Raw genomic sequence first — 16,815 nt, forward strand, 5'->3', positions numbered from 1 at the left:
TCAGATTTGTATAATTGCAGTTTGGAGTGTTTCCCATATAGTCCCACATAGAATATAGGTAAAAGCACCACACAATTTCATGTCGATTATTCTGAAATTCTAAAACTTACATATTTATTCATAATCTCATAGACTACTCAGTTATCAAAGCTTTTTAACCAATATATTTGAAAACTTTTATTTTTACATGTAATTGGCATAATTATATTAGTTGCAAATGTGCAGTAAATGAAATCTGTATAAGATGGTCTGAGTACTTGAATAGCTTTTGGTAATGCCTTCCTCTAAACTAATGTCTTTCTCCTTTGCCTCCTCACAGCTGTCACTGAAATGTAGAGCTCCTGAAGTCTCTCAGTACATCTATCAGGTCTACGACAGCATTTTGAAAAATTAATAGACTGGTCCGGTGCCCTCCGGCCACCCTGTGATCGGTGCAAGCCAGGAACTCTTAACTGGAAGAAATTTATTGCCATGTAGAACATGAACCCGAACACTCTGAGGCCACCCACCAAGGTAGTGACTAGTCTAACCTGTGCCAACATTAGGGCACAATTTGTTGGATAGTTTTAGCTTCCTGTGAACATTTGTAATCACTGCTTCAATCACTTCCCATCTCTTGCCACCTAACTGCTGCTATCCGTCCTTACCGTGGGCTTCTCCATTCTGTGCCAGTGGCTGGCATTTGTGAGTGTAGTTGGATATTTTGTGATCGAGAGCTCATTTCAAAAGCAGAAAACAACAGCAACAAAAAAAATTAAAGCAAGGAAAAGTGTCAATGAAACATAAACTGCACTTTATTGTTTTATATTTTTGTACATATGAGAAAATGAGAGTCGTGAAGTATTGAAACAGCTAATCATCACTAAATGCACAGTTCTGGAAGAAGAGGTCTGGTTCCTTGTCCACCAGTTAGAGCATCTCTTTGGGATGGCAACTTTGTGCCTGGTCATTTGGATTTTCACCTTTTCTTCTTTCCAAACTCCTTTTCCTTTTAATTCTCCCTGCCCTGTATTATTATATCATTTGACTGCTGTGCAGTGGGAATGATGTTTCAAGGTGCAGGAAATACAGACTGTGAGCACCAGCAAGGCTAAGAGACATTCCTTCCCCATGGTTGACCCATTAATAATCAAATTGGTTAAGGATTTTGCAGAGAGATGGGAGCAAAAACCCAGATGCCCTTCTTCCACCACTTCTCTGCATTTGATTCTCAACTTCCAATTCAAATCATAAATCATAGTTTTCTAGTTGAGACCAACTTTCATTGCTGATCTTGAGACCTGTTAGCTACCTAATAGCAGCGCTGGAGGCTCCCTCTCCTGAATCCTGCAGGAATATCTTTTAACTTTCTTTCCCCGTTTCTTTCTCTTGGCTTTTCTATACTGGCTTCTCTGTGGCGCTCTCCTCCTATCATACCAAATTTTACACTCATTGACCTGAGTGGCAACAGAGTATCTTTTCAGCTACTTGAAAATGATTCCAGTGCCAGAATGAAATAGCTAATTTTTCCTCATCTACTCTTGGAGCTAAGATGAAGTGAACTTAGAAATGCTAACAAGTTACTCTAGCCCTTCAGCTCTCTGATCTGCTCTTCATCCTTGTTCCTTACATTTAAGGCCATTGAGATCATCTTGGGAGGGGCATGAGACCTGGAGATGTGATGTCTCCAACCTTAAGACATTGGGTGTACTTTATTAAAAATGACTTTGTGCCCCAAACATGATCCTACTCAGTGGTGTTTACAGAATTCCTCCTATGAATATGTGTAGTATTTATTGCCTGGCACCTAGTTCAGTCTCCTAGCAGAGGTACTTCAGATCCACAGGTCTCAAATTGTATTCAGGAGAAAGAATAAGTCCAAGAGCAGAATTGCAGAAAATGAGCAGAAATATCTCCCAGAGTTACAATTAGCGTCTGAAATGACCTTGATTTCTAGCAATTGAAAAATTGAGAGGATGATTCCCCAACCAAATAATTTGGGGTGGGGGGTTGGTTTTGGGGACCACACCTGGCAGTGGTCAGGGCTGAATCCTGAGTCAGGAATTCCTGCACTCAGGAATCACTTCTGGCAGGTTCGGGGAACCAATATGGGATGTTGTATGCAAGGCAAGTGCCTTACCAACTATACTATTGCACCATCCTCCAACCAATTTTTAAATCTTGAGAATCTCTAAGAGGAATATTTACTGGGATAGGAGAGAGAGGAGCTGTGTCCTTCATTTACCACCCCACAGGAAATAGTACAGGTCTGTGCATGGTGAATTGGTGGTATATGGGAAGGAAAGCAGGCTGACAGAATCCCCCCCTGTTGGGAAACCATTCATGGAGTCCTTTGGCTACAAGGAGTGAAGAAGGTTCACACTACAAACACACCATTTTCATTTCAACACAAAGTATATAGAGTTCCAGAATGAAGAATGTGTCGCAGGGTAAGCAGATTACACAGTTTTGTACCTGGATATATCCCACCCTCCTGAAATCAGGCTCTCAACCTTCCTCACAGTGAGGGAGGTATAACAGCTGCCATTCTTCCCTGAGCTCTGACTGAGCCATTCATGAGCTTCCACCTTGGGGAGGCCACCTCCAGTAGCACCTCTCAGCTATTAGGGATGGACGGACCCATTCTATGGAAACGACTCTCTCCTGAAGAGATTGAACTTGTCTCCACTACAGCTTCCTATCTGGCACACTTCAAGGTTGCCTGAGTTGGGGGAACAGTGGAGATTGCCTGCTTTCCCCCTCCTCTGCCTCAGTGTGTCTTTTTTATGTCAGCTGGTGTCATACAAAGGGCACGGGAAGTACACACACACCCAGAACTCTTTTGCTGGTCAGAGATTCCCTGAGTGTCTGTCCTTGCCCGAGCCTGTTCCGTGTGTCTGTGTTGTGAAACGGGGCTCTGGGGAAGGAATTGGGGAGGGGGGAAATCACTCTAAGAATGCTTATCATTCTTTTGTTGTTGGGATCTTTGTGGGGGGGAGGGTTGCCAGAAGCTTGACCTTGTGTCTTAGTCAATAAAGTCATTTACACAAAATAAAAGTGGTGGTGTGTCTATTTGTTTCCAGAACTGTTCCTAGAAGACAGAGCCCAGCTGGCCAGGGGAGGGATGGGCATTAACTGTGTTGTTAGAACTTGGCTACAGTGGCCCTCATCCTCCTTGGTACTCAGCCCAATGAAATGAAGAGGGCTAAGGAAGAATGAATTTGCTCCCTCACAGAGGCCCTGGCTAACCAGATTCGGCCCCACCTCTGCTGCAGCCTTCCCACCACAGACCATCTCACAGACCAATCTCTCTCACCTTGAATGTCACTAACTGAATGGAGTTACTGCTGCAGTAACAGACTTGAAGTCTAATCCCTGCATTGAAGGAGGTGGGGAAGGCTTTGAGAAGGAACATGTCCCCAATAATTGGGTGCTTTTCAGTCCTTCGCCTGGCAGGAAAACTACTGGTCCAGATGCCCCTGCCCTTGGGTGTGAAGCACAGATGGCCACCAAAGGCTCAGGGGTCCACACTAAATGCCCTTGGCTTAATTCCTGAAGCTCAGCGATAGAAGGGCCTATGGGGTCAAGAGCAGATAGGTACTTAAGACAGTAGCTGCTGTTACTGGATAACCAAACACTATGAACAAATTGCTTTGGGGCAACTAGGGAAAATGTTCACTCTGTGCGCTACTGTTAACCCATGTTAGCCATAAATGAGCATAAATGTGGAGAGGAAGGGGGTTATGGTTGTCTTTGTTGAGGTTCAAGGACAAAGCTATTTAAAAAAAAAAAAAAGGGAGGGCAGAGGGATAGCTCAGCGATAGAGCACCTTGCACGCGGCAGATCCAGGACAGACCTGGTTCAATCCCCCAGTGTCCCATATGGTCCCCCGAGCCAGGAGCAATTTCTGAGCACGCCCCCCCAAATAAGACAAAGCTATGGGGAGGGATAGAGGCATAAACATTACTGAGATTGAGCTAGTTTGGACAAAAAAATCCAGAGGACAGAGGCCATCAACTCTGGTTCATTAATATCCTGAAAGGCATGCCCTAATATGCCCTAAAGGCAGCTGATTCAAGTTGTATTTGAGAAGCCAGGCTGCATTTAAAACCTCCCCAGATGCTTCTGAAATGCATCAGGGATAGAAAACCGAAACTGACACCTGTTACCTTACTTGCTCCTATGCAGTCCTAGGAGAGAAAATCATTTTGCTGCCATCCTATGTGTTGGGACAGCCCCATTTTTATTTTCTTCAGAAAAAGCCCCTGTCAGTGTCAAAACCACTAAACTTCCTTTCCCCATTCCCTCTGAAAATTTTCTCATAAGTCTGCTCTGACCTCTGCACTCCCATTAGAACAATGGCCAACTTCCCCTCACCCCAGAAATTTTAAGTTCAGTTTGAAAGAGGGCACATTGGTCCCCAGATTCCCACCTGAGATTGCACAATGCTCTGTACCCCAGAACTGTAATTCAGACATACTGAAATCTCAGGTCTGTGATTGCTGCAGCCAGAAACAGCTAGGGATGCTCAGGTTAGAGTTCCTATATCCCTTTTAAGCATTGATGCTTTTTTTGATTTTGCTTGGACCCAGTTTTCTTTTCCTGCCACCCCCAGCTCTAAGAGACAAGAGTCTGTTTATTTTAATACCTGGTGTGGCACTTGGGAACGATCACACCTCCTCCGTTGTTACCCATTCTATCTCCAGAACACTAATCCTAGAATCCCAACCAGCCCCCAGACATGTTATTAGCAACAAGGATTTTTCTTGAAAAGTTTCCGAGTTGGCTCCCAACTTGCCGTTTCAGTTTCTCATTTAGCTTTTGCCCTACTGCTCTTGACGCTGCCAACTTGGAAGCTAATTTGGGGGTTGGTTAGACCCAGATGGACTTCACTTCCAAAAGTCTGGTTTGGAGACAGAACCTTTCAGTAGCTCCATCCACTCAACCCTGCTCCTGCTAGGTGGGAGGTGTTAGAGGACCAGATTCCAATCTAGCCTCTGGCTGACCCTCCTCCTTCCAATTTAGGGTTCTTGCCTCCAGAATCTGGCCAAACTTCCAGCCTATGAAAGTTCAGCAGGAACCTGCTGCCGGTGCATTTCACAAGCTGTTTTTGTCTCATTTGGTGTCTGACCCTCAGAGTCCACGTGTCTGCTCCCCTGGAGCCTGAGCTTGCACCTCAGCTGAACACGAGCCACTCACGCGCGGTACAAGGACAGACAGATCCAAGTTCAGGGCATCCCAGACATCTTCACCAAGGTCATCCTAATGGCAGGACAGAGTAAATGGGCCTCTAGCGGTGGACTTTTTGAGCCCAAAGTGACTCTCAGCAAACCCAGGTGACCCAACTAAATCAGACGCAGACATTTGTATTTTTTATTTCGACTATGGCTGTTTGATTTTTGTTTGTTTTGTTTTGGGACCATAATTGACGATGCTAAGGGGATACTCCTGGGTCTGTTCTGTCTGTAGACAGGGGAACATAAGGGAAACTGATCCCAAATCAAAAATAAAGATGCTTGGGGCCGGAGAGATAGCACAGAGGTAAGGCGTTTGCCTTGCATGCAGAAGGACGGTGGTTCAAATCCCGGCATCCCATATGGTCCCCTGTTCCTGCCAGGGGCGATTTCTGAGCATAGAGCCAGGAGTAACCCCTGAGCACTGCCGGGTGTGACCCAAAAAACAAACAAAGATCCTTATTTTAAATTAATATGTGTGTTAGGAAATTCTTGGTGACGTTATGAACCTACAAGACTATGCTCCAGGAGACTATCCCTTTCTGCTTGAGCCGCGGCCCTGGTTAGCCGCATACGATCTGGTTTCCTCTAAAAGGCTGAGTGTAAAAAAGCAAAACTCACATTTTCAGACCTAATTCACTGGAGGTCTTCCCTTCTGTGGACAACTGTTCCCATCTATGTCTCAAAGTCTGAGAGTTCTAGTGACAGGCTCCCAGTCACCCAGACTTATAACCATGATGCTTTTCTGTCTGGGCAGGTCTAGGAGTGGCAGCAATTGTGAATGCACCCCAAATGCAGAGTGCCAAAGGTTCTCTGATTCTCAAGAAGTAGCATCCTTGTGGGGTCCTCTAATTGGGAACCTATTGGGTCGTGGAGATAAGTCCCAGAATCCCTCCCAGCCCTCATGGCATCGCAAATGCAGCTCTCCCGGTTTACTCTCCGCATCACCTATCTACACAGTTAGACCCCCACCTGGCCACTATGCCTTTCTCAGCTCATCTCAGCCAAACTCTTGACTCCAGCCCCATTGCCTCCTGTGTGGTTCCCGGATCCTTTCCTCAAGCTTCTCTAAGTGTCCCCCAACTTCTCCCACAGACATTCCCTCCTCCTTCCTTTAAAGTTGCTGCCTCCGAAGTCTTCATCGACTCCACTAATCCCGGGGCCCACCTCTGTCCCCGCAACCTGGGCTCTGTATGCTCTTTGCTCTTGGGGCTTCCTCCCCCATCCCGTTGGATGAGAAGCCCCATATCCTCCAGGTTTGGAACTCCCCAATTTCTTGCAATGCATATTTTGCACTCCAGCTAGCGGCTGTCTCTCCCCCGACCCGACGTAGAATTTAGCCAAGCGAATTCAAGCACGTTGTTTGTCCCAAGAACTCGCTCAAGCCAACTCAAAGGACGAGGCTTAAAGTAATTTTAGGGTGGCTACCAGTCCCTAAATTTTAGGGACTCCAGTCCCTAGGAGTCTATTGGGGGGGTCGGAGGTCATAGTTGGCTTGGGTTCTGCGGGCCGACCGGTGGCTGCAGCGGGGCCAGAGAAAGGAGTAGAGGGACCGGCTCTTCGGCCCTCCGGTGGAGGGGAGGAGCCTGGAGGCGTTCCGTGCGCCCCAAGATGGGCCTGGACTGGGAGGTCAGAAAAGACACCTGGAAAGGGCAGCTGAGGTGTCGGGAGAGGGAGTGGGGATGAGAAGCTAAAGGCTCCAGGGCCCCTCGGATCCCTCGCGCCCCGCGATCCAGATCAAAGCTGCAATGCGGTCCAGAAGGAGGCCGCGGGGTGGGGTGAAGGTCGCCGCGAGCGGGGTCCCCAACCCTTGGCAGGGCCGTCCGCAGAACGTGCTGGACGCAGGGACCCCGCGGAGCGCCGCCGGGCTCCGCCTCCCGCGCTTCCCCGCCTCCCTCGCGGGCGGAGCGGGCGGAGCGCGCGGCGCGCACCGGAGCCAGAGCCCGGCAGGCGCGTCCGACCCCCGCGGCCCGCACCTGCCCGCGCCCGCCCCGCGCGCCCCACCTGGGCAGCCGGCGGCGCCCACCTCCCTCCCCCCGGGCCGGGGAGCCGGGGGGCCGCGCCGGAGCCCGGGGGGAGCGCGGCCCCGCCGGCCGGCCGGCCAGCCAGCCGGGACGGGGAGCAGCAGCTAGCGACGGCTTCGGGTAAGCGGCGGGCGCGGGGCGCGGGGGTCGCGGCCCGGGCCGGGGGCGCCGGGGGTGCCGGAGGAGGCCGCGGGCGGGCTGGCGGAGAAGTGTCGCGGGGCGGCCACGTGAGAGCCGGGGCCGCATGGAGGGGGTGGGGTATGCCTGCAAGGTGCTGGAGGCGGAGAGCAGCCTGAGCTCGGCCTACCCCCCCAAAACTCCTGCCAATCAGGTCCCGGGGAGCCCCGCATCCCCCGCGACGCCCCCGCCCACCGCCTCCCACTCGAGCGTGGTGGGCACAGACCGCGGGCAGACGTGGGAGCCGGCCCCGGGTCTGCAGAGGACACCCACACCTCGGGTCTGGGGCAGGGACGCGGGTGGCCGGGCCAGCGGGAGGGGACTAAGAGGTTTTCCCCCCACCCCCGCCCCTGGTGTCCCCAAGGCTCCCGGCCCTGTCTGTCTGCAGACTCACTGCGGAGCAGCGGCAGGCCTTGGGGAGGGAGAGCTCGGGGGTGGGCCTGCCCTTTCCAACGCCCCACCCGTCCTGGTGGGTTCCTATACAGGATCGGGGTCTCTGCCGTAAGTAAGAGGGTGAGCGCGAGGCTGGCCACCGAGCACCTGAGCCAGGAATGGAGCCACACTGGGGCCTGCTGAGTGCCAGGAGGCTGGCCGCAGCCCAGGAACCTTGCTTGCACCCCCACCCTGGCTCCAGCGCTCTGCCTGCTTTTCTGTCCCTGTTCTACCCCCAAAGGGCTGATTTCCAGGCAGGGAGTGGGTTGCATGTCCAGAAGGCTCTGCAGTAGCCACATCCTCCAGTGGCCGGCCACACCCCAAGAAGAGTCAGGGGTCCTCTGGCTCTCCTTGCCCTCATTCTCCTCTGGATGCCCCCTGCCCACCTGCCTGGAGCTGGTTATGTAATTAACCCCTCCAGGTCCTCTGACAAACCCTCTACAGAGCCCAAAGATATCAGAATCCAGGGTCTGGAGAGATATACTGGGAGGTTGGCACCAGCACCTCCTGCAGTGAGGAGTTGCCAGAGTGGATAAACACCTGTTGGGGAGAGGCCAGTCAGAGGGCAGGAAGGAGACGGGCCTGAATTCCTTGATAGCTCGGCTGGCTGTGTAGGCTTCACTTCGCAAAGCTTCTGGTTTGGGGTTTTTTTTGTACCTGCACAAAAATGGGAGCAGAGTATCACAAATGCACATTCACACACATACGTGCACACACATGGATTGCTGGAGGTGTCACTGAGATCCGTCAGAACAGGGCTGACTCTTTGTGTTGGTTGGTTTTTTGAACTACACCTGGCAGTGTTCAGGGGTTACTCCTGGTTCTGTGCTCAGAAATTACTCCTGGCAGCATCTGGGACCATCTAGAATGCCGGGGAACAAACCCAGGTCAGCCAATGCAAGGCAAAAGCCTTAATTGTTGTGTTATCACTCCGCTAACTCTTGATTGGGCATTACCCTAAGCCAACCTAGAGCCACCACACCACCTTCTTGTCTAAGGTCACTCTTTAGGAACAGAGTCCCACAGGGACTGTGGTAGTAGACATGCACAAACCCAGGACACTTGGCCTTTAACTGGCTAAGGCAGGTGGTGGGTGGTGCTCAGCTGCCTACTGGGCACCTCCAAGAGAGATCACAACACACACAGCGTCCAGTAACCCATCTGTCCGGGGCCTTCTTAGCCAGCATGGGTGCCCCCCCTCCTGAAAAGAGTCCTGGACAAGAGTGTTGCCCTGGTCTCCATCCCTTACAAGAGAATAAGTGACCTTGTTAAGGGATTCACTGGGATTATCCTCTAAGTGGAGTCTGAGACCCTTCCCCACTTTATATCTAGGCAGGCAGGTGATTTTTCAACTAACCAACAGCTAGGGAACATCCAAAGTCACAGAAACTGGCCAGAATCATGTGATCTCACAGTCAGATCCTACTCTGTAGCAGCCCTTGCTCAGGCTCTGAGCTCTGGGGCATCTCCAGGGAGGCTGAGGCAGCCCAGGGTCTGTGCTCCCTTCCCACACTCTCCCCTTGGGAGATGGGATTAGCAGCCAGTCCCAGCAATGTGACTTGGTGCACACTTCTTTTTTGTTGTTGTTTTCTTTTCTTTTCTTTTCTTTTCTTTTTTTTTTTTTTTTTTTTTGGTTTTTCGGGCCACACCCATTTGATGCTCAGGGCTTACTCCTGGCTAAGCGCTCAGAAATTGCCCCTGGCTTGGGGGGACCATATGGGACGTCGGGGGATCGAACCGTGGTCCTTCCTTGGCTAGCGCTTGCAAGGCAGACACCTTACCTCTATCGCCACCTCGCCAGCCCCTGGTTTTCTTTTTGTTGTTGTTTTGGGGCTACATCTAGCTATGCCCAAGCCTGACTCTTGGTTCTGTGCTCAGGAATTACTCCTGACTATGTGGAGTGCTGTAGATCAAACCCAAGTCTGCTGCATGCAGGGCAAGCCCCTTACTCTCTGTACTTAATCTTCCCAGCTCTATGGGCACACTCCTTACTCTGACATTTCTAGTGGGATCCCTGTTTCTGTAGGTCGGTTCTGGAGACACAAGAGCAGACAGGTGGACATGGAGGAGGTGCCCCACAGGTAATACACTCCAGGGCTTCCTCACTGATGCACTTGGAAACAGGAAAGGGCACTGTGGCTGGGGAAGAGCTTTGGTACAGTCAGGCCTCCTTGGTGAAAGAACTCTATGACTGGAAGGCCATGCTGAGGTGTTTTCAGCCTCACTTCTCCTAAGGCCACAAAGAATGATAGTCTTATCCCTGATTCTGGGGACAGTGCCATCTAGAAGCGCTACCCTGTCTCTGCCCCACAGGGACTAGGGCCAAGAGGGCGCATCATGCAAGGCAGGAGAGATTGATTTTCCCCGAAGGAAGGACATGAAAAGGGAAATGGCAGGACCATCTGCCACCAAGTCCAGGAACTGGAGCAAGTGCAGGTTGTGGGTGAGGAAAGCCACCCCACCAAGTCCCCCTCTTGTCCCCACAGTTCAGGTGGAGGCCTCAGGCGGCCCAGAGCCAGCAAGGGCAGCAATGGTGGGACCTGACGGTGGCTGAGCCCCCAGCCCCTGGAATATGCAGCCCTGGGGGGCCCCAGGCAGCGGCGAGGACGCGGCGGCGGAGCGGGGCGGGAGGCATGGTCTCCACCTACCGGGTGGCCGTGCTGGGGGCGCGAGGAGTGGGCAAGAGTGCCATCGTGCGTCAGTTCCTGTACAACGAATTCAGCGAGGTCTGCGTGCCCACCACCGCCCGCCTCCTCTACCTGCCTGCCGTCGTCATGAACGGCCACGTGCACGACCTCCAGATCCTCGACTTCCCACCCATCAGCGCCTTTCCTGTCAACACGCTGCAGGTAGGGGATTAGAGGAGCTGAGGCCAGGGGACACCCCCTCTCCAGGCTCTGCAGTGGGCACTGGGGAAAATCAGTGCTCGAAACAGAGGTGCAACCTGCTCTCTTGGAATCCACAGACTGCAAGCAGGCAGACAGTGGTTCTGTGGTTCCCACACTGAGATTGGAGGAGACATGGGACATCTCAGGCAACCTGAGACAGGTATTTAATATCACCAAGTGTGGGCAGATGTCAAGGAAGGGACCATGGAGAGCCAGAAATGTGAGATACTCATTTCTCACCTGGACTCCACATGCTCTGGCTGCCAACCTCACCCCATAGCTTATGGAGAAGGAGCAGCAAAGGGGACCTAACTGGGATATTCCCCAGGTTAAAGAGCCCAGTCAGGCTTTTTATCAAGGTCTTTATTCTCCCATGAAAAGCTCAGGACAGGTCCATTGGGCAATGCTCTGACCTGGGGTTGGGTAGAGATGGGGACAGGAATATCCACAGAGGCAGTGTCTCATGGTGGGGATCAGGACAGTCTCCCTGCCCAACACAACACAACACAACACACACAAACACACACGCACAGAACTTTTTAGTGCAAATGCACAATGAATTTGATGTCAGTTTTAGAATAGCTCGAACAGCTTAGAGGTCCAGACTCTGGTCAGAAAGTGCTGCAAGAGAAATCATTCCTCACCCTCACCCTTTGCCTGCTCACTCTCTGCAACTGTTCCCCTAGGCAGGCTTCACTCAGGCTGCCAGTGTTCCTGCAGAGGATCAGAAAATTTTGCTCCACCCCATTCCTATGTTGAACAGCAGTGCTGTTCTACCCTTTGTTTTTAGTGACATAATATTATAACCTACTTATCTAGATCTTGCCAGTTAGATCTTGCCAGTTCCTTGCAGTCTAGAGACCCTCTCTGTCATGTGGCCTCCTGGGGAGATAAATTTCCCATCCTGTGCTGTCTCACACAATGTCCCAGCAAGGAGCCTTGGCAGCATCTTTTTGTACACAAGCGCGCACGCGCACACACACACACACACACACACACACACACACACACACACACACACGCAGGCACAGATATAAGTGAATTAGTTCCTTGAAATAATATTGCTAGTCTAAAAGGTAAAGGAACTGTGAGTTAGCAGGTGTCCCAAGTTCCCCTCCCCTCAATAACGTAGCCCATTTTGTTCCTCACCACTTGTTTCCTTTACACATGGCCATTGGACCATGTTGTCAAGCTTTTGGACTTCTAGTCGGCTTGTTGGCAGAGAGTGATCTTGTGGTTTTTATTTGCTTCTCTGACGAAGGGTGAAGCTCAGCATCTTTGCATCTGTTTAGAGGCCTTTATAGTTACTTATTTAATGTTAATGTTTTTTGCCCATGATAAAAATGCCTTTTACTTCCAATTAACTCTGAATCTTGGGACTCTCCAGGATATTCAAGACTTCTCTAACGGAATAGTAATAAGGGTCGTTGAGCAGAAATTTGCTGAGAACAAATCCTAAAAGCCGCAAAGGTCAAATATTAAAACCCAAGAATCTCCCACCCAAAAGAAAACCTTTGCCAGATCAGATGCAGCCTGAGAGAGCTACGGCCATGGCTCTATTCTCAACTGCTGCTCCTGCCGCCCCCATATCTCCCCAGGGAAGGGAACTCAGGCAGGGGCAGCAGAGCCTCCCACAGCTCCCGGGGATTTAGAACTCGACTCTGTTCTTCTCTGCCTTCATGCTCCCCAGGATGGCCTTCCACCACACATTATCCAGCTCCGAGCAAGCCAGAAGGAAAGTGAGCTGTCTTGATTGTTCTCTTTGCCATGGCAGCCCAGCTCTTGAGGAGACCTTCATTCCTGCCCTGTGAAGGCAGCCCTGAGAGTCCTTTAAGAAGGCCATAAATAGGGTACAGGGCTCCCCACCCCACCCCCCACGGCTGTAGCTGTTCCCTCCCAGGAAGGTAGAGGAAGTGCCTCTGTGTTAGTTTCCAGGCCAGACCCTCCCCTTTCCCACCATCGCTCCCCTCCTTGCATGGAATGAAGAGCACAGACCTATGTGGCTCCCCAACTCCCGAGGTCACCAGTGCCAACAGAGTGCCTTTCCCTGGTCATGAGGCAGTTAATGGTTTCCTGCTGCTCTAGTTGTCCTCAGCATCTTTCCCCAGCACCCAAGTTAAAAACTCAGCACAAAGAAAAGATGCCACATCATCTCCCTGGAGTGTTCCACTGCTGCAGCAACATCGGCTGAGGTGGGCAGTGTATTCTAGAGCCTTCCCTCCCATGCCTTCTCCAAGGCGGAGAGCCAGCTGCATGCCCTCCTGCAGGCCTGGGTCTGGCCCAGCTCCACTCAGCAGCTGGTGCAGAGACATGCTGATCTTTCTTCTTGTCTTTTGTCAGGGCCCTTAGGGATGACCCTGGATTTCCTTTTGTCCTTGGAGGGAAGGTCTCCTCCACTCTAGTGACCCCTTTCCACACTCTGGCTGCCTTTCCAGGCTCTTGGAACTGCCATCTGCTGGCAGGTTAATGAGCTAATTAATCTCTTCAGGAACTTCTCTTTAGTGCACTCAGCCTTTCCAGGGGCCTATTTATCTGGAGCTGCAGCCCCTCCCTGAGAATTTGCCACCAGCGTTCAGTTCAGAAATTCCTCCTCCTCAGAGCTGCCGCAAGGCCCTCCTCTACCCTTCCTCCATCAGCCCTCTCCAGCCATTCCTATGTCAGTCTTCTCTGTCTCAATTCCATGTTAGAGGCAGAATAAGAGAGCTGGCTGCCAAGTGGTGTTCATGGGGGAGACTTAACAGGGAGACTTAATAGCGCGCCAGGCTGAGCCAAGTGGGGTTCAGGTCCTTGAAGTTTACCAGTCACAGGGCTGCTGTTGAAGAGCATCTGATAAACCTGGGGTTTTTAAGCTCCTCTGGCAAATCTGGATAAGCCTTTGAAGTGTGAAACTCCAGCTTGATGGAGAGTGATGGGAGCTGATGTTTGAGGGGGAAAAGGGGCTCGCGGGTCACGCCCAGCAGCGATCAAGGATTACTCCTGGTCGGCTCTGGGGACCATATAGAATGCCGGGGATCCAACCCAGGTCAGCTGTGTGTGTGTGCAGTACAAATGTCCTACCTACTGTGCTATTGCACCAGCCCCAGATAATGGGTGCAGATTTATAAAAATGAAGGACTGGCTCTGTATCTCTTAGGAGCCTGCAGCCAGAACTAGAGGTTAGAATGAAGACAGCTTTGGCCAAAGTATAACAGAAGGTTTGGGCAGAACCTCTGAAAATGGGATTTCAACAGGTCCAAGAACTAAATCAGTACCTCTTGGAGGCACTTCACGAATGTGCTATTGAAGAAGAGAACGGAGGAATGAACAGGGGTGGCCGGATGGATGCATCATGGACCCAGTGGGAGTGAGATAAGCAGGTCTCTGTTCCACTTGTGTACAGAGCAGTACAGCACTCTGAGAAGTCAAGCAGGCAGTGCCTGCAGCACTGAGCCTCCCCTTTGACCCCCAAACTATACCTAGTATTTGGGGAATGATTGAATGTGAGAAGCATGGGGTGCAGTGGCAGGTGATGCTGTCAGCCCAGAGCCTGTCCATCTCCTCTGACGGTCCCTACACTGGGCTGTTGCAGGAGTGGGCAGATGCCTGCTGCAGGGGACTCCGAAGCGTCCACGCCTACATCCTGGTCTACGACATCTGCTGCTTTGACAGCTTCGAGTACGTCAAGACCATTCGCCAGCAGATCCTAGAGACCAGGTGAGGCTCAAAATGCCCCGTCGTAGATGCAGTAAGGGAAGTCTGGTTCCACATATGCACACAGATAGGTGGACACCATTTTACTGGCCATTTCTCTTTGATTTTGGGGCCAAACCGGCAGCAGTCAGGAGTTCTCCTTGGCTCTGCATTCAGAAATCACGCCTGGCAGGCTCAGGAGACCATATGGGATGCCGGGTATCGAACGTGGGTCAGTCATGTGCAAGGCAAACGCCCTACGCGCTGTGCTTTATCTCCAGCCTAATGTCCATTTCTCCTAATACTGCTTGAAAGCACAGAGGCTTAGATTGGCTTTCCAGGGACAGAATTGCCCTTGCCACTCAGCTCCTTGTTGCCCCCTGCCCAGTTACCCTGCCCCTGATTCCACCTCTGTCCAGTGCCAGGGCGACAATGGCATGCACTTTTGAACCCTTGTGGTGTCCGTAAGAGATGATAATATCCCGGTCCGGGGCTGGAGCGCTGCACCCGAAGCAGAGGCTCTTCTCCCAGTCCAGGGGTGGCGCAAGGAGGCGGTGCTCCGACACCCAGACCTCCCCTCCCTCCGCTCCGCAGGGTGATCGGCACCTCGGAGACACCCATCATCATCGTGGGCAACAAGCGGGACCTGCAGCGCGGCCGCGTGATCCCGCGCTGGAACGTGTCCCACCTGGTGCGCAAGACGTGGAAGTGCGGCTACGTGGAGTGCTCGGCCAAGTACAACTGGCACATCCTGCTGCTCTTCAGCGAGCTGCTCAAGAGCGTCGGCTGCGCGCGCTGCAAGCACGTGCACGCGGCCCTGCGCTTCCAGGGCGCGCTGCGCCGCAACCGCTGCGCCATCATGTAACGGGCCTGGCCGCATCCGTGGCCCGCGCCCCGGGCCCACCCCACCCGGGCAGCCTGGCAGGGGGAGTCCTCTGCAGCCGAAAAAGTGGGGAGGGAGGGTCCCCGCAGCCCCCCCCCCATGCAGGGCACCGCACCCCCTGGTAGCTGCGTGCCCCCTGCAGAGAGAGGGGCCAGGCCACTAGAAGGCCGCCCCTTCTTGGCCCATTCCTCCCTCCTCGGCACCCCATGATTTTATTTTTCCTGGGCTGGTGCCTTTCGTGCTGTAGTTAGTGCCCCTCGGGATTTTGGGGGGCCCCCAGGAGTCAGCAGGGATTGGGTGGGAGCATGGGGGAAGAGATAGGTGGGGTGGGAGGTGCTACCCGGCCCCCACCCCAGCCCCAGGCACCTGCTCCAGAGTGTGTCTCCTCGCCTCTCGTGTCTCTCCTGTGCCCCCCGCGTCTTTGGGTCCTCGGCTCTTGTGCCCCCTCCGGCCCACCCCACCCCAGCTCCGCTCATAGGGCTCATCTCCTCCTCCCCCGGCCCGCCTCAGAAGCGCCACCTTCTGGCTTTGGCTCCACATACGGCACAGGGCAGGGAGTTGGGGGCAGGGGGTTCAAGGACTAGCATCGGGGGCCTGAGGGTTGAGGTCCCTGATGAGCCAGGGGAGAACGCTGAGCTCTCCCACATCACCGCTTTTCAGGGAGACCTCCCCTGCCCAGCAGCCCCCAGAGACACAACAACCTACCTTCCAGCCTTAACTCGATGGTCTGTCCCTGCCAGCCGCCCGCACTCCCAAAAGCCAGGTTGCCCCCCCAGGAAGCCCCCAATCGCATGAACAGAGGGACTTTCCCAAAGGATTGATTTATTCCCACGAGACTAGACTCCGGCCCGTCTACCTGCATTGAGTGGCCAGCCTGAATATGGGAGTTACAGGGGTGGTGAGGTGTTTGGGTTTGTGGGACAAGCGGCTGGGTTGTATTAATGAAGATGGTCTCCCCATCAGTCTGACTGCCCCAGGCCCTGCCTTGAATCTTAGATTACCCTGGTTAATTTGGGTGAAGGAGGGGAGACAGAATAGGAAGAGAATGATGGGTCCCCCTGTTGGGGGACCAGCCCACACTCCCACCCCTAGATGGAGGCGCTCATATCTGATGCCCTCTCTTCCCGACACTGGCTGGCCCCGTGCCCCAATTCACTCCGCCCCATTTTCTCCGGCTACTCGCTGGCCGGTCTCTACCTCTTGTCACCGGAGCTGATCACTGTCAGTTTTGTACGATTTAGAAATAACAAACATAATGAAGCTACTAAAAGTGGCCTGAGGAATTACTGGGGGGGGGGCTTAGGAAGCAGCAGTCATGGTATGTGTCCCCCTCCCGCCCTGGCCAAGTTCTCCAGGCTGAGCCCCAGCCCTGGTCTGGGGAGAGTGGCCGGTCCCCTGGTTAGAAGCAGGTGCCTGAGAAGAATGTCCCCCCCCCTTCCCCCAGCTGACAGGAGAGGAAACAGCTCTGAGCAGAAGGGGTGGGTGTTATATCTGGCTGCTCTCCCTGGAGGGTCTCTTCTGCTTCCCCA

At 52.8% G+C, this 16,815-nt stretch overlaps 2 protein-coding genes across 2 annotated transcripts in view; both read left to right on the forward strand.

The window, feature by feature from the left end:
• Nucleotides 1–787, forward strand: part of AP2B1 (adaptor related protein complex 2 subunit beta 1) — a 156,133-nt gene extending 155,346 nt beyond the window's left edge. The window contains exon 22 of the mRNA XM_049771462.1: nt 320–787. Coding sequence (XP_049627419.1) covers nt 320–394 — 75 coding nt within the window. The 3' untranslated portion in view covers nt 395–787. The remainder of the gene's footprint in view (nt 1–319) is intronic.
• A 6,476-nt stretch (nt 788–7,263) lies between these two features.
• On the forward strand, nt 7,264–16,177 carry RASL10B (RAS like family 10 member B). The gene is made up of 4 exons (XM_049772699.1): nt 7,264–7,357; nt 10,333–10,695; nt 14,303–14,427; nt 14,998–16,177. Exons 2-4 carry the CDS (start codon nt 10,480–10,482, stop codon nt 15,266–15,268), a joined length of 612 nt encoding a protein of 203 aa, XP_049628656.1. The 5' UTR covers nt 7,264–7,357; nt 10,333–10,479; the 3' UTR covers nt 15,269–16,177.
• The last annotated feature ends 638 nt before the right edge of the window (nt 16,178–16,815 follow it).

This window comes from Suncus etruscus, chromosome 1 (assembly GCF_024139225.1).
Source record: "Suncus etruscus isolate mSunEtr1 chromosome 1, mSunEtr1.pri.cur, whole genome shotgun sequence".
Lineage (NCBI taxonomy): Eukaryota > Metazoa > Chordata > Mammalia > Eulipotyphla > Soricidae > Suncus > Suncus etruscus.